General features: G+C 41.7%; 1 protein-coding gene across 1 annotated transcript; it reads left to right on the top strand.

Annotated features, from left to right (window-relative positions):
* Positions 1-934: 934 nt before the first annotated feature.
* NAPG (NSF attachment protein gamma) lies at positions 935-27412 on the top strand. Its single transcript, XM_047827877.1, has 12 exons — positions 935-1089; positions 10634-10701; positions 12668-12752; positions 13448-13465; positions 14105-14135; positions 17286-17395; positions 17510-17576; positions 17861-17931; positions 23091-23169; positions 25267-25346; positions 25899-26028; positions 27087-27412. Exons 1-12 carry the CDS (start codon positions 1034-1036, stop codon positions 27225-27227), a joined length of 936 nt encoding a protein of 311 aa, XP_047683833.1. The 5' UTR covers positions 935-1033; the 3' UTR covers positions 27228-27412.
* Positions 27413-27591: the final 179 nt, after the last annotated feature.

The following is a 27591-nucleotide window of genomic DNA, read 5'->3' as shown; positions in this document are numbered from 1 at the left end:
AGCAGTTCCAGAGTAGGTAGAGAGTTGGGGGTTTTCTAGACAAGGAGAGAGGAGAAAGGGACGGCCACGGAGGTTGAGGTTTAGTTACCAAAGGGTAGCTAAAATGATAGAACACAGAATCTACGCTGGGCAAAGAGGGGGAAATGAATAAGAGTAGAAGGATAGGAAAAGGTGAGCGTTCTGTTGAAGGTGAAAAATTCCTGGCACGAGGAAAGGTGATGTGGAATGGCAGGAGGAGGTTAAGTGGAGGTTAGGTACGCAGTTACGAGTAATTAGTAAGGTCAAGAGTATGATCCTGGGAATGGGTGGATGAGTTGGTGGGGTTAGAAACTGAGAGGCTGCCTAGGCATTGCAGGAATCGTCTTTGTGGATATTGAAATCACCGTGAGTTAGCAATTGAGCCAAGGGTGTTACTGGCTATTATTTCTGCTTGAACATTGCAAGCGATCCTAACTCCGTTTCATTCAGAGCGCTCACCGTAGTTTGTAGCGGCTGGGTGATTATTTGACAGTAACCAGGACGGACAGTCTGTTTTGCTTACTGACTGACGTATAGTTGGCGCTCAAAAGGCAGGATGAGTGAATGAATACTCTTTCAGCCATGGGACAAATGTAGTAAATTATAGCACCAACGTATTTTCACAGGAAGAGAAAAGCAAGGCTCCGCGAGGGCGGGGGTTTTTGTCTGTTGTACCCCCTGCTGATTTCCCGGTGTTTGGAACCGCGCCGGCACATATTAGATGTTCAATAAATAATCATCGAACGAACGCCGGAACGAAACAACCACCGTCAGTGCCCACGGCGCCTGCGCTAGAAGCGCAAGGCTCACGCGAACCCTGGCACTCTGCGCCTGCGCGTTGTGTGCCTGCGCTGCCTCTAAACGCCCCGCCCCCAGCCTGCTTTGCCGCATTAGGTTTGAGCCCTACAGGCCCCTGTAGCAGCCGGGCTGCCGCGTCGTCCCGGCTTTCCCCTCGGCGTTCCCACGCCTCCTCAGCCGGGCTCTCGCCCTCCACGTCAGGGCCCGGACCTTCGAGATGGCGGCTCAGAAGATAAATGAGGGGCTGGAGCACCTCGCCAAAGCAGAGAAATAGTGAGTGAGAGACACTGACGTGGGCCGCTGTCCCGGCGGTGGGTCGGTGCCCCCACCCCCGCCCGGTCCTGGCACCTGCGAGTTGGAGGGAGGGCGCGGGGGAGCGAGCGGGGAAGGCAGCGGCCTCCCGGAGGGGCTGCGGCCTGGGCGGGGCCAGCTTCTCCTCCGGAAGCGGACTTGGTCCCCCCCTGCCGGAAGTCGTCTCCTCTGTCTTTTGGGGTCGGTGGGCTGGAGGCTGTGCAGCTGCTTCTGTTCTGGGCTCTCTGGACTGGATGATTGGTTTAGGAGACCGTCTTGTGCACTGTAGTTTAGCAGCGTCCGTGGCCTCTAGCTACTAGATGCCTGCAGCACCTCTCCTCCCTGTTCGAGCCGACGAAACTGACCCCCTGGGAGATAAAATCGCCTTCTTGAAAACCAGCACTCTAAAGTAGAGTTGAGAAAGGAGCTACAGATGTACCCTGAAAACTCCGCAGTTGTCTCTTCTGTCCCAATATACGGTTTTGGGGGGGGGGGGCTTCCTTAGTCATTTTATGTGTTCGCCCAGCTTCTGAGATGGTACTAAGTAGGCACCCAACAGACATTTGCGGAACTGAACTGATTCGTCCAGTCCTTGAACACTCTCCTCCTCCTCCGTGTCATTACTGCAACGAATTTCTGTCTAGCAGTTCTAGAACATGAAAAAGTCTACATGGTGCCGTGTGTCAGATGCTTCACATACCTGATCTGAGATCTTTACAACTTTGGACGTGCAGAATTTCATTTTACAGAAGAGGAGGCGAGGCTTGGAGAAACTTTATGGTGACTTGCCCGAAGCTGTACGGTTGAAAGGTGGCAGCGCCAGTTTTTGAACAGTGGGAAAATTCAAGATCTTTCCGGTGTACCATATCACTGCTTCCAGGCAGTGTGTAAGGTACTGGAAATGACCACAACAGTCTTGCTTTCTACTGAGAGCAAACGAAAGTATCATTAGAAAAGTGTGTGTACTAAGGACCAGAATAAAGCTGTGTTAACTTTGCTTTGGTAGCACAGGGAGAAAAGTTTATTCTGCCTGGGGAAATTTAGGAAGATTTCCCAGAGGTGATTTCTGAGCAGGGCCCAGAAAATAAGTTTTTAGACGGAGGGAAAATCCTGTGAGACAGCATTTATGCACAGGATGTAGTCTGAGCACAGCCCTGAAAATATGCTGGGGGAATAGTTAATGTAGAGTAGTTGTAGTGCCAGGGGATGAGCTAGAGCAGAGAATTTGGGGTCGGACTTTGAAGGGGCTGCTCCTCTGATGGTCCTGAACCTTAGCTCTTCTGGGGATCATATAAGGAGTGGGACGTGTTTAGGTTTATTTTTGGCAAAGAGGTGTGGCACCAACATGGAGAATGGGCAGGGAGAGAGAAAAGTGAGAACTTTGGCCTATTCAGTAAGCAAACATCTGCAAAGTTGTCCTGTGTATCTGTCCCAGCCACTGGGGTTATTGAGGTAATGAAAAGTGGTCCTTTGCTCAGGAGCCTAGACTTCACAGGTGGGCATATAAGTCAGATATTAAATGCTAGAATAGAGGTATGCAGTGGTTTCAGTGGATATACAAAGTAAGGAAAAGTTACTATCCTCGGGGTGGGGGAAATGGAAGAAGAGAGCAGGCAGGAAAGGTGACTTTCCCATGACAGGTTAGTAGACTTGACCGGGGTCCAAATTAAAGTAACTGTGCAGGGGGCAGGATTGGGCAACATCTGTCAGACAGAATTGGCAATCTTTAATGACTTGACCGGAGTGAAAAGCTTGACAAGAGTCAAGGTTTCGGAGAGTTTGGAGAGATGAAGTGGAAGAGAGATCTTCAGCTATTGACGCTTCTCTTTTTTTAATTAAAAAAAAAAATTTTAATTAAAACAATTTTTTTAAATTTATTTATTTTTATTTATTTATTGAGAGAGAGAATGAGAGAGAGAGAGAGAGAGAGAATCCTGAAAGGATTCTGCAGTCACAGCACGGAGCCCAATGAGGGCTCGATCTCCGGGACCAAGAAATCATCACCTGAGCCAAGGTCAAGAGTCAGATGCTTAACTGATTGGGCCACCCAGGCACCCTTCTTTATTGACTCTTGGGACCAAAATATCAAAAACACTAACAGGTAGAGCCATTAAATTAACCAGTGTGCCTTCTCTCTTTCTTATTAGATGTATTTAGTTGACTGGGGATGATTTGCTGTATTTTTATTTATTTTTTTTTTTTAATTTTTTTTTTTTTTCAACGTTTTTATTTATTTTTGGGACAGAGAGAGACAGAGCATGAACGGGGGAGGGGCAGAGAGAGAGGGAGACACAGAATCGGAAGCAGGCTCCAGGCTCCGAGCCATCAGCCCAGAGCCCGACGCGGGGCTCGAACTCACGGACCGCGAGATCGTGACCTGGCTGAAGTCGGACGCTTAACCGACTGCGCCACCCAGGCGCCCCGATTTGCTGTATTTTTAAATCTCTAGCTCTTTCCATGTGTAGCACATCAGACAATACATTCATACTGTGTTTGGGTTGGGATTTAAGAAATTACGTTAGTATACAGAATATAACGAACCCTTTAGTGTAGGGTGAAGGATTAGAATTTTGCCTTATTGGAGTACTTCTCTAGTGTTGTGGATTAGACTGCAATTTAAACATTTTATTTTTCTGAGCAATAATATTCTTGGTGAGCTTAAAAAATGGCTCACACATTTGGATCTTATAGCAGTGAATATGCAAACACAAATGTTAAACATGCTTATTTGGCAAAAAATATTGCTTAAAAGTTAGGGCTGACAAAATAAACATGTATTTCTGAGGGCTCTTGGGGATTCCCCCGTCTTTCAGTTAGGGTGCTCCTTTGAAGCAGCTTACAGTGTTCTGTGTAAGTAGACTTTCCTTATTGAATTGAAATTTAGAAACTAAAATGACATTTATTTAGCAGTTCTTATGCACACCCAAGTTTGACAGTCACTTTACTTTAGTGACTTTAAAGTGTTAAAGTTACTTCAAAGTGTGAGTCTGAGCTTATTTTAAAATAAAAAAGGAATAAAATATTGAAGAAAGGGCAGGTAAGGTAAGGACTCAAAATTGATGGTCCTTTGCTTTGGTATCTAAGGAACCAGTGGTCATCCTGGAATAGCTTCTGTTGTTTTCATAACATCCTCATCTTTCTTGTTATCCTCCCTGTTCACTGGTGTGAGTTCTCAACCCGTGTTGCTGACTCCCTGTGTTGTTCCTCTGAATGTTTATATTCTGTAGTCTTTCTGCTCATTCTCTAAGATATCCCTAGGGGATCTTACCTAGGCCCCTGGTGTGGCATAAGCCAGTGGCTCCTTAGTTAATAATACCTGTAGCCCCTCCTGAGCTTCAGCCTCATGAATCCAACTGCTTACTTGATGCTGTGCTGCAGAGGGTCTCAAGCGTTAATGCACCTCACGGTCTGTTATACTGTGATTGTTGCTGCCAGCCCGGGGTTTCTGGTTCTGTAGGTCTGGGGCAGGATGAGTTAGTATTTCTAGCATGCTTTCTGGCAGTGCTGGTCTGGGGACCCCACACTGAGAATTTCTGCTGTATGTGGATGTTATACCAACATTTCAAAAGAAGGAAATCCACATCTATGATAGTGAAAGGGAAAATGGCGAGGTTGTAGTTCATTGTGAATAAATTTGGGTAGAGGTGGGCAAGATGGTAACTTTGTACCTGGTGGCCTCCCCATGTTGTTGTTGGTATTTTGTTTTGTTTGTAATATGAAATTCATTGTCAGATTGGTTTCCATACAACACCTAGTGCTCATCCCAACAGGTGCCCTCCTCAATGCCCATCACCCACTTTCTCCTCCACCCTACCCCCCCCACCAACCCTCACTTTATTCTCAGTATTTAAGAGTCTCTTATGTTTGCCTCCTTCCCTCACTGTAACTTTTTTTCCCCCCTTCTCCTTCCTGCTGGTCTTCTGTTGAGTTTCTCAGGATCCACATATGAGTGAAAACATATGGTATCTGTCTTTCTCTGTGTGACTTATTTCATTTAGCATCACACTCTCCAGTTCCATCCACGTTGCTACAAAAGGCCAGATTTCATTCTTTCTCATTGCCACGTAGTATTCCATTGTGTATATAAACCACAATTTCTTTATCCATTCATCAGTTGATGGACATTTAAGCTCTTTCCATAATTTGGCTGTTGTTGAAAGTGCTGCTGTAAACATTGGGGTACAAGTGCCCCTCTGCATCAGCACTCCTGTATCCCTTGGGTAAATTCTTAGCAGTGCTACTGCTGGGTCATAGGGTAGATCTATTTTTAATTTTCTGAGGAACCTCCACACTGTTTTCCAGAGCGGCTGCACCAGTTTGCATTCCCACCAACAGTGCCAGAGGGTTCCCGTTTCTCCACATCCTCATCAGCATCTACAGTCTCCTGATTTGTTCATTTTAGCCACTCTGACCGGTGTGAGGTGGTATCTCAGTGTGGTTTTGATTTGTATTTCCCTGATGAAGAGCAACGTTGAGCATCTTTTCATGTGCCTGTTGGCCATCTGGATGTCTTCTTTAGAGAAGTGTCTATTCATGTTTTCTGCCCATTTCTTCACTGGATTATGTTTTTTGGGTGTGGAGTTTGATGAGCTCTTTATAGATTTTGGATACTAGCCCTTTATCTGGTATGTCATTTGCAAATATCTTTTCCCATTCCGTCGGTTGCCTTTTAGTTTTGTTGATTGTTTCCTTTGCCCTGCAGAAGCTTTTTATCTTGATGAGGTCCCAATAGTTCATTTTTGCTTTTAATTCCCTTGCCTTTGGAGATACGTCAAGAAATTGTTGCGGCTGAGGTCAGAGAGGTTTTTTTCCTGCTTTCTCCTCTAGCGTTTTGATGGTTTCCCCTGTCTCACATTCAGGTCCTTCATCCATTTTGAGTTTATTTTTGTGAATGGTGTAAGAAAGTGGTCTAGTTTCATTCTTCTCTGCATGTTGCTGTCCAGATCTCCCAGCACCATTTGTTAGAGACTGCCTTTTTTCCATTGGATATTCTTTCCTGCTTTGTCAAAGATGAGTTGGCCATACTTTTGTGGGTCCAATTCTGGACTCTGTATTCTATTCCATTGGTCTATGTGTCTGTTTTTGTGCCAATACCATGCTGTCTTGATGATGACAGCTTTGTAGTAGAGGCTAAAGTCTGGGATTGTGATGCCTCCTGCTTTGGTCTTCTTCAATATCACTTTGGCTATTCAGGGTCTTTTGTGGTTCCATACAGACTTTAAGATTGCTTGTTCTAGCTTCAAGAATGCTGGTGCAATTTTGATTGGGATTGCATTGAATGTGTAGATTGCTTTGGGTAGTGTTGACATTTTAACAATATTTATTCTTCCAATCCGTGAGCATGGGATGTTTTTCCATTTCTTTGTGTCTTCTTCAGTTTCCTTCATAAGCTTTCTATAGTTTTCAGCATACAGATCTTTTACATCTTTGGTTAGGTTTATTCCTAGGTATTTTATGCTTCTTGGTGCAATTGTGAATGGGATCAGTTCCTTTATTTGTCTTTCTGTTGCTTCATTATTAGTGTATGAGAATGCAACTGATTTCTGTACGTTAATTTTGTATCCTGCGACTGCTGAATTCATGTGTCAGTTCTAGGAGACTTTTGGTGGAGTCTCTCGGGTTTTCCATGTATAATATCATGTCATCTGCAAAAAGTGAAAGCTTGACTTCATCTTTGCCAATTTGGATGCCTTTGATTTCCTTTTGTTGTCTGATTGCTGATGCCAGAACTGCCAACACAATGTTAAACAACAGCGGTGAGAGTGGACATCCCTGTCGTGTTCCTGATCTCAGGGGGAAAGCTCTCAGTTTTTCCCCATTGAGGATGGTATTAGCTTTTCATAAATGACTTTTATGATGTTTAAGTATGTTCCTTCTATCCCGACTTTCTGGAGGGTTTTTATTAAGAAAGGATGCTGAATTTTGTCAAATGCTTTTTCTGCATCGATTGACAGGATCATATGGTTCTTTTCTTTTATTAATGTGATGCATCAACATTGATTGATTTGCGAATGTTGAACTAGCCCTGCAGCCCAGGAGTGAATCCCACTTGATCATGGTGGATAATTCTTTTTATATGCTGTTGAATTCGATTTGCTAGTATCTTGTTGAGAATTTTTGCATCCATATTCATCAGGGATATTGGCCTGTGGTTCTCTTTTTTTGCTGGGTCTCTGTCTGGTTTGGGAATCAAAGTAATGCTGGCTTCATAGAATGAGTCTGGAAGTTTTCCTTCCCTTTCTATTTTTTGCAACAGCTTGAGAAGGATAGGTATTAACTCTGCTTTAAATGTCTGGTAGAATTCCCCAGGGAAGCATCTGGTCCTGGATTCTTATTTGTTGGGAGATTTTTTTTTCTTTCAATGTTTATTTATTTTTGACAGAGAGAGAGAGAGAGAGAGAGAGAGAGAGAGAGAGAGACAGAGCATGAGCGGGGGAGGGGCAGAGAGAGAGAGGGAGACACAGAATTGGAAGCAGGCTCCAAGCTGTCAGCACAGAGCCCGACACAGGGCTCTAACTCATGGACCGCGAGATCATGACCTGAGCCAAAGTCGGACGCTCAACTGACTGAGCCACCCAGGTGCCCCAAGGGAGATTTTTGATAACTGATTCAATTTCTTCACTGGTTTTGGGTCTGTTCAAATTTTCTGTTTCTTCCTGTTTGAGTTTTGGAAGTGTGTGGGTGTTTAGGAATTTGTCCATTTCTTCCACGTTGTCCAGTTTGTTGGCATATAGTTTTTCATAGTATTCCCTGATAATTGCTTGTATTTCTGAGGGTTGGTTGTAATAATTCCATTTTCATTCGTGATTTTATGTATTTGTATCTGCTGTCTTTTGTTTTCAAGAAGCCTGGCTAGAGGTTTATCAATTTTGTTTATTTTTCAAAAAAACCAACTCTTGGTTTCATTGATCTGCTCTACTGTTTTTTTAGATTCTATATTGTTTATTTCTGCTCTGATCTTTATTATTTCTCTTCTTCTGCTGGGTTTAGGCTGTCTTTGCTGTTCTGCTTCTATTTCCTTTAGGTGTGCTGTTAGATTTTGTATTTGGGATTTTTCTTGTTTCTTGAGATAGGCCTGGATTGCAATGTATTTTCCTCTCAGGACTGACTTCGCTGCATCCCAAAGCGTTTGGATTGATGTATTTTCATTTTCATTTGTTCCCTATATTTTTTAATTTCTTCTCTAATTGCCTGATTGACCCATTCATTCTTTAGTAGGATGTTCTTTAACCTCCATGCTTTTGGAGGTTGTCCAGACTTTTTCCTGTGGTGGATTTCAAGTTTCATAGCATTGTGGTCTGAAAGTGTGCATGATATGATCTCAATTCTTTTATACTTATGAAGGGCTGTTCTATGACACAGTATGTGATCTGTCTTGGAGAATGTTCCATGTGCACTCAAGAAGAAAGTGTATTCTGTTGCTTTGGGATGCAGAGTTCTAAATATATCTGTCAAGTCCATCTGATCCAATATATCATTCAGGGCCCTTGTTTCTTTATTTATTTTCTGTCTAGATGTTCTATCCATTGTTGTAAGTGGAGTTAAAGTCTCTTGCAATTAACCACATTCTTATCAATAAGGTTGCTTATGTTTGTGATTAATTGTTTTATATATTGGGGGCTTCTGAATTCGGTGCATAGACATTTATAATTGTTAGCTCTTCCTGATGGATAGACCCTGTAATTATTATATAATGCCCTTCTTCATCTCTTGTTACAGCCTTTCATTTAAAGTCTAGTTTGTCTGATAGAAGTATGACTATTCCAGCTTTCTTTTGACTTCCAGTAGCATGATAGATAGTTCTCCATCCCCTCACTTTCAATCTGAAGGTGTCCTCAGGTCTAAAATGAGTATCTTGTAAACAGCAAATAGATGGGTCTTGTTTTTTTTATCCATTCTGATACCCTGTGTCTTTTGGTTGGAGCATTTGGTCCATTACATTCAATATTATTATTGAAAGATATGGGTTTAGAGTCATTGTGATATCTGTAGGTTTCATGCTTGTACTGGTGTCTCTGGTACTTTGTGGTCCTTGCAACCTTTTACTCACAGAGTCCCCTTTAGGATCTTTTGTAGGGCTGGTTTAGTGGTGATGAATTCCTTCAGTTTTTGTATGTTTGGGAAAACCTTTATCTCTCCTTCTATTCTGAATGACAGAATTGCTGGGTAAAGGATTCTTGGCTGCATGTTTTTTCTGTTCATCACATTGAAAATTTCCTGCCGTTCCTTTCTGGCCTGCCAGGTTTCAGTAGATAGGTCTGTTACTACTCTTATGTGTCTACCTTTGTATGTTAAGGCCCATTTATCCCTAGCTGCTTTCAGAATTCTCTCTTTATCCTTGTATTTTGCCAGTTTCACTATGATATGTCCTGCAGAAGATCGATTCGATTCAGGTTATGTCTGAAGGGAGTTCTCTGTGCCTCTTGGGTTTCAGTGCCTGTTTCCTTCCCCAGATCAGGGCAGTTCTCAGCTATGATTTGTTCTAGTACACCTTCAGCCCCTTTTTCTCTCTCTCTCTTCTGGAATTCCTGTGATGTGGATATTGTTCCGTTTGATTGCATCACTTAGGTCTCTAATTCTCCCCCTCGTACTCCTGGATTTTTTTTATATATCTCCTTTTCTAAGCTTCCTCTTTTTCCATAATTTTATCTTCTAATTCACCTATTCTCTCCTCTGCCTCTTTAGTCCGCACTGTGGCCGCCTCCATTTTATTTTGCACCTCATTTACTGCATTTTTTAATTCATCATGATTAGTTTTTAGTCCCTTGATCTCTGTAGCAATAGATTCTCTGCTGTCCTGTATGCCTTTTTCAAGCCCAGGGATTAATTTTTATGACTATTACTGTAAATTCTTGTTCTGTTATATTGCTTAAATCAGTTTTGATCAATTCGTTAGCTGTCGCTATTTTCTGGAATTTCTTTTGAGGAGAATTCTTCTGTTTCGCCATTTTGGCTAGTTTTCTGTCCCTTAGGCGTTTTAAAAACTTGTTGTGTGCTCTGCACCTGTGAGCACTGCTATATTAAAGGAGAGTGGTACACTGTCCAGGGCCTGGCCCTTCAGGAGGTGTTTTTCTGGAGATTGTTACTTGATCTCTATTTTCGTGTCCTTGGTTATTTTATTACCCTACTGGTAGTAATAATTTGGACCCTCCGCCAGATGTGCTTGGATTTGTTCCTTGGAGCAGCCCAAGAAGGCAGCTGGGTAAGAAGATAAATGCCGGTTTTTTTTTTTTTTTTTTAATGTTTGTTTATTTTTGAGAGAGGGAGAGAGCATGAGCAGAGGAGGGGCAGAGAGAGAGGGAGACAGAATCCAAAGCATGCTCCAGACTCTGAGCTGTCAGCACAGGCCTGACATGGGGCTCGAACCCACGAACTGTGAGATCATGACCTGATCAAGTCGGACACCTAACCGATTGAGCCACCCAGGCACCCTGTTGTTGGTTTTTTAAAATCACCTATAAAGTTATTAAAGCAGGGTTCTGACTTACACATGTAGTTGGTAACTTGTGTCTTCATTTCCTTTTAGCCTGAAAACTGGTTTTTTAAAATGGAAGCCAGATTATGACAGTGCCGCTTCTGAATATGGAAAAGCAGGTATGTGTGACCATAACCTTGTAACTCCAACGTGTAATCTTAACATAGGCTGGTAACTTCTCGGCAAAGTACTTAACACTCGATGCTCTAAGATTTTAATAGTTAAAAAAAACAAAAAACAACAAAAAAATAAACCTGCCCAAACCCTTGCTTTGTTCTCACTTGTTATTTTCAGATGTGTTGAGGACTGAGTGAGAGGTCCAGTTCCCTGCAGCTGTCTGTCCTGACGGCAGAGATGGGGAGGGTTGGTGGCACATAGCTGCAGGGTTTTTGCATTGTTCTTACATGCTTGAATTTCAGTCAGTTGTTTGCTACTTCCAGGAGTTTTTCTGTATCTCTCTCTTGTGCTTCCTATAATTGAATAAAAATTTTTCTTAACTTTTAAAAATTTAGCCTTAATCTGAATAGATCTGCCAATCTTGTGTTTGTTTGGCACACGTTTTTTTAAGAGCCGCACTTTTGAGATACACTGATGTGTTCATGAAGTATGAAGCTGTATAAATATTTGAATAAATTTATCTGTACATTAGATAAAAATGATCTGCAATATGCAACAGAGAGGGACTTTATCAAAAATTTAGCATTCAGTTATGGAACGATAGCTTTCGGCATATCCACAATTATTTTGGATATAAAGCCTAATGCGGTTTTTGAGGTGCTCTGAATACATTTGCAGTTGTGTTGCAGCCACAGCTTGGATCACGTTTGTTAGCCGAATGTAGAGACCACCTGTGTAATGTGCTTTTGATAGACTTTAGTTTTAGTATATCACCAAAGAATGCAGAAATCCGGTAAGTAGGAACTAATGAGTCTTTAACACTTTCATTTAAATCCTGAGTAAATTCTCTCTGTTGACTTACGCCAGTTATTTATGTTATACTTAAAAGGAAAATTATTAAAATCAAACCTCGTGTGGATTCTGTCGATACCTTGTACAAGAATGCTTTTGTAAGTGGAGGGCACAACGTTTGGCAAATCTCCTGAGGGAAATTTAACACAGATTTGTTTTATATGCATCCGAGACCATGAGTTGCTTTCACGGATAACGTATTTCAGGTCCTGTTTTGCCATTAAATCATCCTTTGTTTCTTTTCTTTAAGGGGTTATGCAAAATACATTTAATCATTAGAATAACTTTTTAAAAAAGCAAAATGTGGACGTCCAGGGATGAAAATAGTTCGGTAGTTTATTTTCAACATTTTATTGAAGAGAATTTTCAGAGTTTGATTTTAACAAATACTTTTTTTTTTTTAAACAGTATCCTTTTTTACTTATTTGTAAGCAACCCTTGGCAAGTTTTCCAAAATCTGTAAGATCCTATTTTAGGACCATTCCTAATTGTTTTACTCTGATGACACTTTATAACAGTGAGCAATATATTTTAGCTCTTTGGACAATAGAAATGTCATTTTCACAGAAACCTACTGAACAGTGTAAAAGCTTTAAAAGACATGCATTGTTAATGTTTTGGGCATTTATTTAAAGATTGTGACAAAAGGAGGGTTTATTACACAAATATTGAAGGTGTTTATTGGTCTTCAGTTTCTAAGTAACTTGAAAGATGGATTTAGCTATAACTACAGCACTGTTTTTATTATTAACGGTAAAACTGGTGAAGTAAGGTACTGTCTTTTATGACAGTACCTTATAAAGGTGTTAAAAAGTAGGTGTTAAAAAGACTTGGCTTTGAGTGAAAGTAGCACTGACTTATCGCCAGTAGTCTACAATTAAAAAAAAAGCAAAAACAAAAACAAACTTTTGAAAGTACTTCTAAGTTACTGGTAATCAAAAAAGTGACAAGAAAATTGCTTTTTAAAAAGTGCTGTTTTATAAAACTTCTTAGGTGTTTGATTAAAATAAGTATATTTTCTAATACTTCCCACGTGATACAGATTTTAGTAATGATTCGTTGGAAGTTTTGTCATGATGGATTAGAACGTCTGTCTTTGTTGTTGTTCCGTTTCAGCTGTTGCTTTTAAAAACGCCAAACAGTTTGAGCAAGCGAAAGATGCCTGCCTGAGAGAAGCTGTTGCTCATGAGAATAACAGGGCGTATCTTTTTCAACCTTTACAAAGGAGTTCGGGAATTAGAATGATACAGACTGAAACTCCTTTTGTTATAAGTTGGCTACGTGTGCAGAGAACAATGCTATTAAGTTAGAAAATGATCAGAAAAGTTCTGCATTTTTAACCGAGGGAGCATTTACAGAGACTGCTCATAATGTTTACACTGTTTTGCAGAACTGTAGTTGAGAGTTTATTTCTGTTGTTTCTGGATTTGCTCCATGGTGGTTTTACTTGGGCTGAAGTGAGGGAGATACACAGGTGCTGAAGAGTGAGGCAGGTAGTGGAAATTTTTAAAATACAGTCTTCCTTAGGTATTTGAAAAAAGATGAGTAGTTTAAATAAATTTTTCTGAGGTATTTGAAAATTTACTCTGTAAAAAGTGTCTTTTTTATCTACTTTGAAATTGCGGTTGTAATAACCTTGCATTTTAGTGAAACTTTACAGATAAATGGGCAGTGGAAAGAACTTAAAAATCTATGTGGTATTTTTATTTTTTCAGTGTTTTTTGTGAATTATGTAGTTTTAAGCGACATCAATAGGCATAAAATTACTGCTTCATCTGTTTGTAGGATTTGTCTTTTGGAACCACCTGGGGCAGTTGACGTTTTTTAAGTGGTAGATCTGTAGAAACTGTTGATTTGGTTTTTTTCCTTAATTTTAACTTTGTTACATCCATTCAGTCTTTTTCATGCTGCCAAGTAAGTAAATATTTTCCATGTTTTCATGTATTTGCAGTTTATGTTTTAAATGTTGCTGTTTTTCCATAGGTCGGTAAATTTTTCCTACGTTATAAATCCATAAATAGTGAATTATTTTGTATTGATTTAGATAAAATCATCATTTCCATTTGTTTCAGTCTTTACCTGACCCTTAGAAATGAAGTCACTCCTAAGATATACAGCGGTTAAGTTCAATTCACCAAATATTTTTAGGGCCATTTTCTTCAATGACCTATGAAAAAACAAGTATGTTTTCCCCCCTCTTCCTTGATAGTTAATAGTACTTGTGGAGAGAAGCAGGCTTTCTCCTGCTTTCGTGGAGAGTACATGTTGCAAAACTTGGATTTAGTTTTGTCACATAGAAAGTCCTTTAACCTGTCTGAGTTTTACTTAATTTTGCATCTGCAAAGTAAAATCCCTTTAACTCAGATGTCAGTTGTTTCCAAGGCATTATTGCCCTCAAAAATAACAAGAAGAAAAATGTTACTCAAGGCCTAAAGCAGCATATAGTGCCTGAGCCAATTTTAATTGATCTAACTTCTCCTATCTGTGGTAGAAAGTTTCTCCTCCTCCTTATTTCATTAAGATCTCATCTGAGAACTTGTATTCTCTTTGCAGAGCTTATGAGCAAGCTGGCATGATGTTGAAGGTCAGTACTGTGTCACAACTGTTCTGTAGGTAAAATGAATTAACTAAAAGGTGTTAAAGTAAATTTGTGTTGAGATTGAAAAGTCTCCTTGCTGTAAGGTGAGAGGTGCTGCGATTTTATTTCCAAAGTATATTCTGTGTGTCTTAAGATAGGGAGTTTTAAAGGTGAAATTTAAGAGAAAACTTAATGGAGGAAACCAGGAACAAATTTCTATGCTTTGTAACCAGGAGCTTGTTGATAAACAGCTCTTTGGGAGATTTCCCTACTCCTGAGAGCTTCATGAGATTTTAATGCAGTAAAAATTTACAAATACATGTTTTTTGTTACTCTTGGGCTTTATTTTTTTAATTTTTATTTTTAACTTTTTAAAAAATATTTATTTTTGAGAGAGACAGAGACAGAGCCCAAGTGGGGGAGGAGCAGAGAGAGAGAGGGAGATACAGAATCGGAAGCAGGCTCTGCTCTGTCAGCACAGAGTCCGACACGGGACTTGAACTCATGAACAGCGAAAGTCAGACACTTAGTGGACTGAGACATCCAGGCACCCCACTCTTGGGTTTTAGAAAGGAGAGTTTTGCTTGTTTTATAAAAGCTGGCATTGAAAAGAACCTTAGACTTAAGCAATTGATATTTAATTCTGATTCTTGTTGAATGGAATAGTTGGCTAATGTGCTTGTGCCGCTTTTCATATTTCTGCCTCATTAAAGCAGGTTGGGAAGTAATACACTGTTGTGGTCAGAAAAAACATGTTACTTTATGACACTTACAAAGCATGCCAAGTAGCAGTTGACATAGAACATTTCCTTTCCATTCTTATGTTTCCTAATACGGTAAAAGCTGTTTGAATTATTATGAAGCTTTAAGAACTCATGCTTTAGTACAACTATTTTTTTAAATTTTAATGACTTTTATAATCTTAACTGATTTTTTAAAGAATACATGCTCATTGTAGAACATTTAGAAACTGGAAGGACCAAAAAACGTTAGTAATGAGTTTATTTTTTTCTTTTAGTCATTTTTCTATGTACATACGTATCTTACTATTTACATTTAACTTTTTCATGCAGATTTTCTTTTTAATGCCATTTAAAAAATTACTTTCAAAATATATATCACGGGCTTTAAGAATTTCCATATCCTTTGACCTAGGAATTCCAATTCTGTGACTCTGTTGTAAAGAGACAGATAGCAAAGATTTATGTGTAAAAATGTTTATTGTAGATTGCTTAAGAAAAATGGCAGTTATCTAAATTTTTAATAAGATATTTAAATAAATTATGGTGCTTCCTTGTGATAAACTGTTACGTTGCCATTGTAGTAAAGCTTTTCTGGATAAAACCTGCAACCAGATTTGGTGATGCAGGTCAGGTTATCAGCAGTTTCTTAGCAACTAGAATTTCTCTTGTAGCCGAAGGAGCTGGGTGTCTGCCCTGACCTTCTGCTGTCCCAGGTCCCCCTGAGAAATAGGAAGCTCCCAGGTGGCTCGTGTCATCTCATTTGTGGCTATTATTAGGATCCACTCTCTTAATACAGAAATGCTAGACCACTATAATTTATAATCCTCACAGCTTCAGTTTATATTCTAACAGCTGGGCTAAGACTTGAGTCTTCATAAAAAGATATTATTTTGACATCATTTCCGTTGTGGTAGTATTGGTTTAATTTGAGGATTTGAAGGCACTGCTTTGAATGAAGGAAAAATAAACCTAGTAGGTAGGGGAAGAGACAAGAGAAAATGCTTTCTGCCATGCTCTTGTATTTAAATTAAATGCCTTTGGACAGTCCTTAGCAGCATTAGGGGTCCTGAGCTACTTGGCTCAGCGTTAATTCCGTGGGTTGAAATTTCCATTCATACAGACCTTCGTAATCATCTGCCAGCAAGGCTTAGGAAGTGACAATATGTGGAAGGATGCCGAGTGGAAGACACCACTTACTGGAGTCGCCCCTGGTTCTGTCATTGTACGACTGTTAGATTTCATATCCTGGTTGTTCCACAGAAGCAGTAGGGTGACTCAGGCACAAAACCGCTGAAAATAAGCATGTTTTTATTTTCCTTTTGATTTTGCCATGCTACAAGAACATGGGGAAGAGTATAAAATAGTGTAACTTTTCAGATGGCAGCCTATCCTTGTTTATTCCTTAGCTAAGGAATGAAAAAGTTATATGTGGACATCAGTAAGAATGAGACCAACAGGTTTTGTATCCTAAAGAATTTGCCAACTTAGTGAGTGACTGAACAGGCAGATTTGAAAACAACCCATGAAACGTCTGCATGGAGCCTACTTTAAGATCTAAGGATGTCAACCCTAAGTAGGACAATGCCACATAAACCTTATATCTGGCTTGTAAATGATTATTGTTCTGTTTCTAAAAGAGTTTAGATTTGGAGATAATAGATGTAAGGACCACAGGATGCTGAGACCTATGATCTCCTAGTGAGGCATGGAGTTAACGTGTTGGTGGCACTCATTGTGGAAAAGGGCTGCAGACTCTGATGAGCCCAGGGCAGTGGGGACTGAGGCAGGCCTGGGCGTATAGGACAGCAGGGAGTGTGGAGGGGAGTGCGGAGAGAGGAGGTCACTGTAGGAGACGCCACGCCTCCCGGGACATCCGCTCAGCCTCAACCCACTCCTGCCATGTGGGAATGAAAACCTGCTGATGCCAGAGCTTGTGATACTTTTTTAAAATAGGAAGCTGTAAAACAGAAAATTTGTGAAAGTTTCTGATTTAAAACTACTGAATGGTTCAAGCAAGATGCACTTGGAAATGAGGTACAGCCCTTGAGCTGCTGGTTTGCAGCCTTTGGCATAGGCTTCACAGCTGGTAGGGACTCAGTAAGTGTTCAGAGAATTATAAATCCTACAAAACAGTCAAGAGCAAGGGTTTTGGTTTCTACCGTTGGTAGAGCTTTTCTGAAACTCTAAAGTGGTGATGAACTCTGTAGAGCTCAACTGATAACGTTTTTAGTTTGGCAAAATGAACTTGATGGGGGAGAGTAACCACGTGAAGGCATTTCATCTTAAATCTATCTGTTGTATAACGTATTCAGACGTTAAAATTAATAAATTCTACTTTCATGAATAAGGAATAAAATGAATTTCTGATTGTTAATTCTGTGCTTAAGCTGATGCATTTATCCTTTGCCTAAAGGAGATGCAGAAACTACCAGAGGCCGTTCAGCTGATTGAGAAAGCCAGCATGATGTATCTGGAAAACGGCACCCCTGACACGGCAGCCATGGCCTTGGAACGCGCTGGAAAGTGAGTGTGTGGAACACAAGTCTGCATAGGAGCCATTGGCTTTTTGTCTTAATAAAGTCCTTGGAAAAACAAGTTTTCTATCTCTCATAGGAGTCCAATTTTCTTGTCTCATAGGCTTATAGAAAATGTAGATCCAGAAAAGGCTGTACAGTTATATCAACAGACAGCAAATGTGTTCGAAGTAAGTCTGAATTTTACTTTTTTCCTTTAAGTATGCTTAGAATGTTTAGGCTCATTTTCTGTAGGAAAATAGAGAAATGCAGTGACTGCTTTTAAAGTTTTCTGTGCTCACAGTTGAACTGTAGTTTTTTATTAGACAGTTAATAAAATGGATTAACAGCTTTGACATTTTCCCCCTGCCCACTTTGGTTGAGTGCTGTTACTTTTTTATCAAATAATTATTGGGAGGAAAAGAAGATTCCTAGATTAAAGCAGCCAACTGTCTCTTTTCTCTGATTCCTTCAGAATGAGGAACGCTTACGACAGGCAGTTGAATTACTAGGAAAAGCCTCCAGACTGCTGGTCCGAGGACGCAGGTAAAATTTCCAAAACTGTGTTGCTGTGTGTCCATGTAAACCTTCAGTCCACATTTGGAACCGTTAAGTAATGTGGGGAATGGCTTGTTAATCTATTTGGTGTAAGCCACAGGCACACCAGGCCACCGAGTAGAAAGAGTAATGTCTATAAGATGGAACATGGAATTAAATATTAAAAGATCTGCTGTTTTTGTAAATCTGATGCCGAAATGTATCATGCATTGTGGTTTTATTGGTTAAAACCTGGCTCAGCAGTGTGGGAGAGCAGTTGTCTTGATACGTTATTTGGTTGGGTTATAACATGTTTCTCTTGAGGAGAAATTGCTGTACAGGCATAAATAACAAGATCCCCCAATGTTCACCCAGGGAAATTGACCAGTTCTTGACAGTCAAATATTGTGATTAAATAGGGTATTTGCTTTTTTATCCTTTAAACATATGACTTAATGCATATATAGCTGGACCCCAGAAACCTAGAATGCTACTGGATTTTCCTTTATTTTTATTCATTTACCTTAATTTAAGCTTAGTAGGCACTCTCTGTCATTAATAAAATTGTTTGCCAAGACACTGTTTAGTACTATTTAAGGTGAACACACTTAGAAAACTATAAATCTGAAGGTAGATAACCTCATTAAATTTGCCCCTACTTCCCTCGTAACAGAAAAGACCCAAGATCTATTCTGTGAAGGAATCAAAAAACAAATGACTAAAGAATCAGTTGACCTTTTTCTGAGACTGAATTAAATGTTTTCTTCATGAAGACAATAGATTGTAAAATATAATTCAAACAGGTTTAAAGTAGCATCGGAATAAATTAATATAGAATTAATAACTTTGGTGTGTTTTCATTTAGATATGCTACTTTATAGGACCTTCTTTCATTGATTAGGATTTTTTTGTTGGGCTAAACGGCGTAGTATTTTTGTTGTGATTTTAAATTAAGAGTTTTGTATTAAACCGTGAGGCAAAACTTAACATATACATAAGCCTTGGGTCATTACATTTATTCATTTTACTTATCTAAGCTTCCTAGAGATCCAAACAACTGGAATGCTAACTCCAACGATTCCCAACTTATAAACGGTGATATAGTAAGTTGAGGTCAGTCCCTGAAAGGGTTTCTTATAGAAACAGAGCTGTCTGTGGTGATGGTCCCAGGTGGTGCAGCATAGCTGAAGTGTACCTGGATTCTGATTCTCTGAGCAGAGCCTCGCACCTGGAGAGACGGGCAACGGTGCCCTGGACTCTTCTCATCCCAGGGCAGACAGGCATGCCCTGGCATACTTTGTCCTCTTCTCATCCACTCCCTGACAGTCCTCCCCGCAGACCTCCAGAGCCTTCTTAAGGCCCGACCGAGGTCCCTTAACCACTGAAGGCATCCGAAGCGAAGTTGGAGCTAGGGACAGAAAGTCAGGCCTGCTCTGGGCACGAGTGCGCGCTGCTTCAGTCTCCCCAGGGTATTTCTGCTTTCACATCTGCTCACCTGTTGTCCAGACTGAGATTATCTAAAGCTGGTTTCTAGGGGGTGGAGCAAAGGGAAGGAGGGGGCCAGGAGGAGCTCCCCAGGAGGGCAGCTGAGCCGCCTTTTCTAGCTACATGTACATGGTCCCCGGCCAAGCAGTAGCCACCACCATTCCCAGAAGTTACTAGTCAGCTGTAGCGTGTGTGATGAGAACCATTATTCTAGAACAAATACGGAGTTTTCTTCACAGTCCGAGAAAGTGGTATGGAGATGCTGGAAGGGGGACATTTATATGTCTAGGGCAGCCAGTATGTCTTTTATTGACTTCATGAATGTTTTATTGCTTTTTTTCTTCCTTTTTAGTAAAGGTGCATTGAAAGATAGTATTTTATGTAGTATCTTGAACAAAAATGTTATGGCAATACTTTCTTTAAGTTTTATAAGAACAGAAAGATTGACTTGAATTTATTCAGGAGTGGTAAGGAATTTGATGTTTTGAAAACTATCCCTGGGTATGGATAGTATGAAAGAGTTACAAGTCAGCTGTCACAGTACTGCCGTCAGAATTTCAGTAGTATGGAATGAGAAAAACCTGGAGGATATATGTTAAAAAAAGATAGCTGTGAGAATTTATATGATATTTGAGTATTTTGAATATATACTTTGATTCTAATCTCAATTGGGGCTGTCAGTTGTCCAAAAGAACTAAAATAGTAATTTTATATAATTATAGAAAGAGCATCTAATAGAGTATAGCTTGCAATTTTAAATTTTATGTTTGTTACATTTAGAATAATATTTTTTTACATTAATGTGATTCTGTAATATTTAGTCACAACTTAACAGTAGTTTCTAGGGGCGCCTGGGTGGCGCAGTCGGTTAAGCGTCCGACTTCAGCCAGGTCACGATCTCGCGGTCCGTGAGTTCGAGCCCCGCGTCGGGCTCTGGGCTGATGGCTCAGAGCCTGGAGCCTGCTTCCGATTCTGTGTCTCCCTCTCTCTCTGCCCCTCCCCCGTTCATGCTCTGTCTCTCTCTCTCTGTCCCAAATAAATAAATAAACGTTGAAAAAAAAAAATAAAATAAAAAAAAAAAAAAAACAGTAGTTTCTAAGTATAGTGACATTAAATATCCTGTTTAATATATTGGTATTAGTCTCGTGCTCTTCCCACATTTCTGGAGAGCCATAATTCAGAAGTGAGTCAGAGTTCATTTAGGTTCCATCTGTGAGGCCTTAAATCAGTCCACACCGGTGCCCGTGTCCCCTCCCTGAACAGGCCCTTCCAGTTGGTTTGACTTAACAGACCATTCCTGTGCCTTCCAGAGAAGTTCTGAGGCAGCTGAGCTGGTTGGTAACACTGAGTGGTTGGTGCACAGTGAACCAAGTCAGAGTGCTTTCCAGAGCTTTGTCATAATTCTCAGTGAGGAGGAGAATCTGACTTCTGTATCAATTAACCACCCCCACCACTACCTGACTCCCCACTTCTAAGGCTCTCTCTCAGACTCTCCTCTGGTGGCTGAGACAGTCACTAGATTGTAAACACAGGGAGAACTGGGTGTTTGTATGTGGCGTAGGTACTAGTTGAACATAACTAGTTTCCTGTCCTTGTCCTGTCCTGTCCTTTGTGATGCCAAGGTTTATTAGGGTGATATTAAGCTTAGTTGGCAATGTGATGAATTGGCTGAAAGTTTTGTAGGTAGTTAAAAATACGTTCTGGATTTCAGGAGGCCGTGGAGGAGTTTTGAGTTATTGTGAGGGAGATAGATGTCCATTGAAAACCGGGTTGAGTGAAGTCCTGTGACAATTTCCTGCCGTATGCACATAATTTTTGTGGGGCTTACATTTTATTTTATTTTTGAATTGTAGGAAGATCAAAAACAGTTTATTCTCTTTTCAGCAAAACCAGATGCATTTTGTTTTGTTAGGAGTATTAAGAATTACCTCCATGTTCCTGGGGGCAGTCCTCAGCTCTAAAGGTACCCATAGTTCCTTGGCATGTGCCCTCTGGACGGTTCACAAGATAGTAGTTCTGTGGCTTCTTCAAGGTTGGTGAGAGCATGTCTCTTGACTTCAATCTCTGACCTTTTACGAGCTCTTCTGATTACGTCAGGCCCATCCAGACAATCTCTCTTCTTCACTCAAAGTCCGTTGATTAGTCACTGAGTCACTCCTCATAGGAGTGAGTTCTATCATATTTAGAAGTCATGCCCACATTCAAGGGAAGACTACATAAGGATATATATAAGGAGCAAGAATCTTGGGGAACAGTCTTAGAATTCTGCTACCATGTGCAATTTATAAACTGGCTTTGTTCCCCAGATTTATCAAGTTGGGCGTAAGAAATTCAGAATGTATTTGTCCAGTTAGCCTTATTTTTTTTTTATATAATTTATTGTCAGATTGGCTAACATACAGTGTGTAAAGTGTGCTCTTGGTTTTTGGGGGTAGATTCCTGTGGTTCATCGCTTACATACAACGCCCACTGCTCATCCCAACAGGTGCTCTTATTGTATGAGGTATTAAGTTGCCAGGGTAAGGCCCACAGAAATTCAGTTTAATTTATAAGAATTAAACCAAGCCAATACTGTGTGTGTGTGGTGTGTGCACGCATATGCGACTCAACTATTCAGGCGTAATTTTAAAATTATCTTTTTAAAAAGATAATTGTTAACATTTTTATACGTTAATTTGGGTTATGAAACAGCTCTTTGCCTCTGCATCCAAACAGTGCAGACTGCTTGCCCTTTTGGCTTTTGGGATGAGGCCTGCACACTTTCTTGAGGCAAGGGTTAGGTGCCAGGAAGGGAGTCCCAGGACGGGGCCATGGTACGCCTGTAGAAAGAGATGAGGAGCTGTGTACGGTGTGCTGGGATTGAGGCTGCGGAACGGGAAGGGCGAGGGCCTTGGGGGATTCGGGGGAACAGTGTTAGCAGTGCCTTTCCTCTTCATCCTGCCGTCTGAGTGGGATGGAAGAAAAGGAAAACGGATGAGAGTTCATTGAAACCGGTGAATGGTGAGGACAAAAGGGACATTTTTCCTGGCTCACTGGGCAGCAGTGGAGCGTGTGGTGGTGAGGACAGAGCTGGGGAAAGAACTCTCCAGCTGTGAGGCACTGCCCTTGGGGTGTCTGGATGGCCTTAGTGGAAGGAAAGAACTCTGGGGTGATTAAATCAGGGCTTGTCTAATGCTTTTCATGGAAATTCACAGAGCAGAGCAGTTGGATTGGATAGATGGCTCATTAATGGGTGATCTTTACCAGACTTAAACTTCTCTGTTTGAAGTAACTTATCCTTACGTGCTGCTTTTTGTCTGTCTGCTTGATGCCTGAACGGGTGAGTGGAGTGTTTCAAAGATAAGCCATGGGGCGCCTGGGTGGCTCAGTCGGTTAGGCATCCGACTTCGGCTCAGGTCATGATCTCGCTGTTCATGAGTTCGAGCCCTGCATCGGGCTCTATGCTGACAGCTCAGAGCTTGGAGCCTGCTTGTGCTCTGTCTCTGTCTCTCAAAAATAAATAAACATTAAAAAACAAACAAAAACATAAGCCAGATGTGCAGAGCTCATGGAAACTGGGTTACTGAGCTAAAAGTGCTTTATGTGTTATTTTCGCTAAAGTCTGTGCTATCAAATACAAAGGCGATCTTCCCTTTAGGTCATTTAGAGCTGCCTTGTTTGACATTTCTTTGTTTTGTCTTTAGGTTTGATGAGGCAGCACTTTCTATTCAGAAAGAAAAAAATATTTATAAGGAGATTGAGAATTACCCAACTTGTTATAAGGTATGCTTTGAAAGTGCTTATTTTGGCTTTATATTTGTTAATTTTTCATATTGGTGTAACTGTGTACCTAGGACTGGATTCCATGGATATTTTTAAAAATAATTTTGGGCAAGATGGAGTAAGCCCCCTATAGTTTGTCTCTCCTGCTGATTACAGCTAAAACTTCTGGACAAAATATAAAAATTCTTGGACTCTGAAAAATAAAAGCAGGGGGTGAGTAAGCACTTGGACAGGCAGCCAGTACAGGAGATGGTTTCCAGGGTTTTCCCTATTTTTCTTGTGGCATTGCTTGAGAGAGGCCCCCAGTCCTGGAGCTCGGCAGCCGAGGCTCCAGCAGCTAAAACCCATCTACCCCATGTTTCTAACTGGAGGGACCCATCTATCCCGTGTTTCTCCCATGGCTTTGTTCTGAGGGTGAGTCCTAGTCATGTCAATGGCTGTGACGATGGTGCAGGCAGATGAAACACCGCAAGAGGCTTATCAGTCTCTTTGGCCAGAGGAGCTGGGACGATGAGCTAAGAGCAAGGTAGAACGCCCAGGAAGGAGAAGGGAATCCCGAGTGTGGGTGTGAGCAGGCGCCCACACAAGTTCTGGGTTTACTCTCCAGCTCCGTGTGTGCCGGACAGACCCAGAGCAGCAGGGCATAGGCTTTGGGAGCTGAAGTAAGATTTGACCACTGTCCAGGGCCCACAGCACCCTGGCAGGACTCTTGCTTGGGGCCGAGCCACAGCGGCAGGGCAGAGGCGCTGAAGACCAGAGCCGCTGCCCGCCAGCCGCAGACGGAACCTGCTGTCTGAGCCTGCCTGCGGTATTGCCTGCTGAAAGCATCCATGCTCCCCTGAGAATTCTAGGAGAGTCTATGCAGCGTAACATCCACAGTGTCCAGGATACAGCCCCAAAGCGCTCCACACAGAAGGAGCCAGGAAGTCGGCCAGTTTTCAAGAGAAGACAGTGGACGCCCACCCAGAGGTGCCCCAGATGTTGGAATTACCAGGTCACAACTTCCCAACCTTTTTTTTTTTTTTTTTTTAATGTTTTATTTATTTTTGAGAGAGAGAGACAGTGCAAGCAGGGGAAGGACGGAGAGAGAGAGAGGGAGACACAGAATCGGAGGACAGGCTCCAGCCTCTGAGCTGTCAGCACAGAGCCCGACGCATTGCTTGAACTCACAAACCATGAGGCCATGACCTGAGCCGAAGTCAGACGCCCAACCGACTGAGCCACCCAGGTGCCCCACAACTTCACAACTTTGAAGGAGCTGTTGCAACTGGCCCATGAGGTGGAAAGGCAAACAGATGAATAGACAAAAGGACTGTTGTTTCCTCTTCTTTTTCTTTCTTTCTTTCTTTCTTTCTCTCTCTCTCTCTCTCTCTCTCTTTCTTTTTTTAAATAAAAACTAAAGATGAGCTAAATGAGAATTTTGGAACTGAAAAGGCAATGTCTGCAGTAAATATTGGATGAACTTAATCTGATAATGGAGATGATAAAAGATACAGTGAACTTAAAGATGGATCAGTAAAAGTTGTCTGAAGAATGGAAAAAGATTGAAAAACCCGTTTTGAAGAGCCGTTCTGCCAATAAGATCTTATCAGTCATATCTTTGGTCTTAATGATGCTTTTGTGGGCTTATAGATAGTATTGTTCCTATTACCTAAAGTTTTTATTCATTCATTTGTCTTTTTCCTACTGTCAAAGAATTCCAGAGTATTACTGTGGTATCTCAGGTCTCCCCTCTTTTTCATTCCTTTTTCAAGATTGAGCCTATGTAGATACCTAAGAGACATTTTCTTACAGCGTGTGGTAGTTGTGTTCTAAGTTGTGTTATTCAGTGTGGTCCTCAGACTGGCAGTGTTGGGACACCTGGGAGCAAGTGGGATTGCAGGCTTGCCTCGGACCCCCTAAATCAGCCTTCATTTAGCAAGACCGTGCGTGGCTTGTGGGCACAGTACAGTTTGACCTGTGCCGTTGTGTGTTTTCCTTCACGCGTCCTGTGGAAGCTACTAAGAATTTATAAGTCTCCATATGACTCCAGATGTCAGGGGATTGACTTTGCTAAACAGATGTAAATTTGGGCCGTAATCACCTCTTCTGTTTTAGAAGACAATCGCTCAAGTCTTAGTTCACCTGCACAGGAGTGACTACGTGGCCGCAGAGAGGTGCGTCAGAGAGAGCTACAGGTAAGACGGAGGCAGCGCTGCCCGGATGTGCGGTGTTAACGTCTGTAGTTCTCAATGTCAGACCACTGCTTAGACAGCTGCTATTGGTCCTGAAGCCATTTTTGGTTTTTAATACATTTCATAGTGGTGGGAGGGCTTCCCTAACCACTTCAGCAGGATTTTGACAAGTTGGAATCTTCCCTGTGTTTTTCTCCTGGGGATTTCGTGGGAGTGAATGACTTCAATGATTTTGTTCTATTTGCCTTCTAAGAAAAAAAGAACAACAAAAAAAAGGAGTAAAGAAATGTTCTCAGATTATATGTTACAGGAGGATCATGTCTTACTGAAGGTAGTTCAAATGAGTGGTCTCAGCCTGGGCACTGCTGACATTTTGGGGCGCATACATAATTCCTTGCTGTCTGGCCTGTCCTGTACCTTGTGGGGCGTCTGGGGCATCCCAGGCCGCCACCCACTTGTTAACAAAAATGTCTCCAGATATTGCCAAACATTTGCTGGGGGGCAGGATGGCGGGGGGGGGGACAGGTGGAGACGTGTGACTCGTGCTTGCCGCAGCATTCCAGGGTTCAGCGGGAGCGAGGACTGCGCTGCCCTGGAGCAGCTCCTTGAAGGCTATGACCAGCAAGACCAAGACCAAGTGTCGGAGGTCTGCAACTCGCCCCTTTTCAAGTACATGGACAATGATGTAAGTGGCCTCTTTTCTTTCCCCTTCAAAGGTGGAGGCTTCTAGTGAGATCATTTTTCTCCTGTGGGCGTGTGAGATGTTCCCCGTCTATTTTTCACCTCCGGCTACTGCCCGACAAGGAATGCGGCAGTTGCCCTGAATTTCACCATAGTCTTAGACTGTTGAGATGTCAGCCATGTGGGTTCACAGCCATTTATCTAGCCTTCTAACTGTTGACCATATCTGTAGTTTTTAATTCGGTTCCAGTTCTCAGCTTTGCCTTCCTCCCGTAGACCTCTGTAGGTCGCTTAGTTTGAGTTTTCTTTTAGGCTTCACCGAAAGAGCCTCCTCAGGTAGTGGCCTTTGTAATTCAGGGGCCTTGTCGGAGGCTGACACTTCCGTGTCACTTCCGTGACAGCTGGTTGTGTGACACGGGGTATTACTGAACTCCTGAACTCTGGAAGCCTCACTTAACTCATCTGTAAGAATGGAGCAGCAGGTCCCTGTCTTGCCCACCTGTCTCGAAGAATAGATATGCATGTGGGAAACAGCCTCGCACAGTGCCGTATACAGAGCGCGAGCCGTGTCTGTGGGTCTCCCTTGTGTGCTTCCCTTTTCAGTAGATTGATGAGCCCCTGTTCATTTGATTTGATATTAGAGCAGCTTGAGACCTTCGGTTTTTTGTAATGATGTATATAGGTTTTTTTCTTGATAAATTCTTCTGTAGGTTTTTGTAAGTTTGATGATTTTTGAAGAATTTGTCTCTAGCTTAACTTCTCATTTACTGCACAGATCTTTATTTTGTAGGTACCTGCCAGTATTACTTAGCGGGTCCCAATGATCTCAGATTCCTAGGTGTGGCAGAGAACTGATGTTTTTACTGGTTGCGTACCTGTCACGTCACGGTCATGAGCCATCCGCTGGCAGAGCAGTGTGGGTTGTGCTGTGGGTGTTCGTCCATCTAAATGGTAGTATTGGTAGAGAACTAAGATCTGTCTCGTATAGATAACTACTGTTGACACGTGGCACACTGAGATTCTGGTCATGCAGCTCCTGAGAACATGTTTTGTCGTTGACAGTATGCTAAGCTGGGCCTGAGTTTGGTGGTTCCAGGAGGGGGAATCAAGAAGAAATCTGCAGCACCACAGGCTAAGTCTGAAGGCGCCACTGCCCCTGCCACCGAGGAAGACGAGGACGAGTACGCCGGAGGCCTGTGCTAGGGTCTTGGCTCCGCGGAAAGGAAGAGGAAATTTCTGACGTGCCGTTCATGGACTTGGGCCTTGTCTAAGGGGATCCAGACTTCACTGCAGTCATGGTTTTGAAAATGCTAATAAAGACTCATCTTTAGTCATCATTTTGCGAAGTCACCCATTGTACCCACTACCTGAGAACTTTTTTTTTTTTCTGTCCATAAGAGCCTTTCTAAGACACCCAGCAAGAATGAACAGGTAAATGTATTGTCACATTTTAATACAGTTGATTTTGAAATTTGCAAGCCACAAATGATGTTCTAAACAAAAGGGACAGTAGACATAGAAATTCTTTTCTCTTGGGCTTTTTTAATTTATTGTTAGAGAATTTTCT

This window comes from Prionailurus viverrinus, chromosome D3, assembly GCF_022837055.1.
Source record: "Prionailurus viverrinus isolate Anna chromosome D3, UM_Priviv_1.0, whole genome shotgun sequence".
In the NCBI taxonomy this organism is placed as follows: domain Eukaryota; kingdom Metazoa; phylum Chordata; class Mammalia; order Carnivora; family Felidae; genus Prionailurus; species Prionailurus viverrinus.
This window is presented reverse-complemented; position numbering and strand designations above follow the sequence as displayed.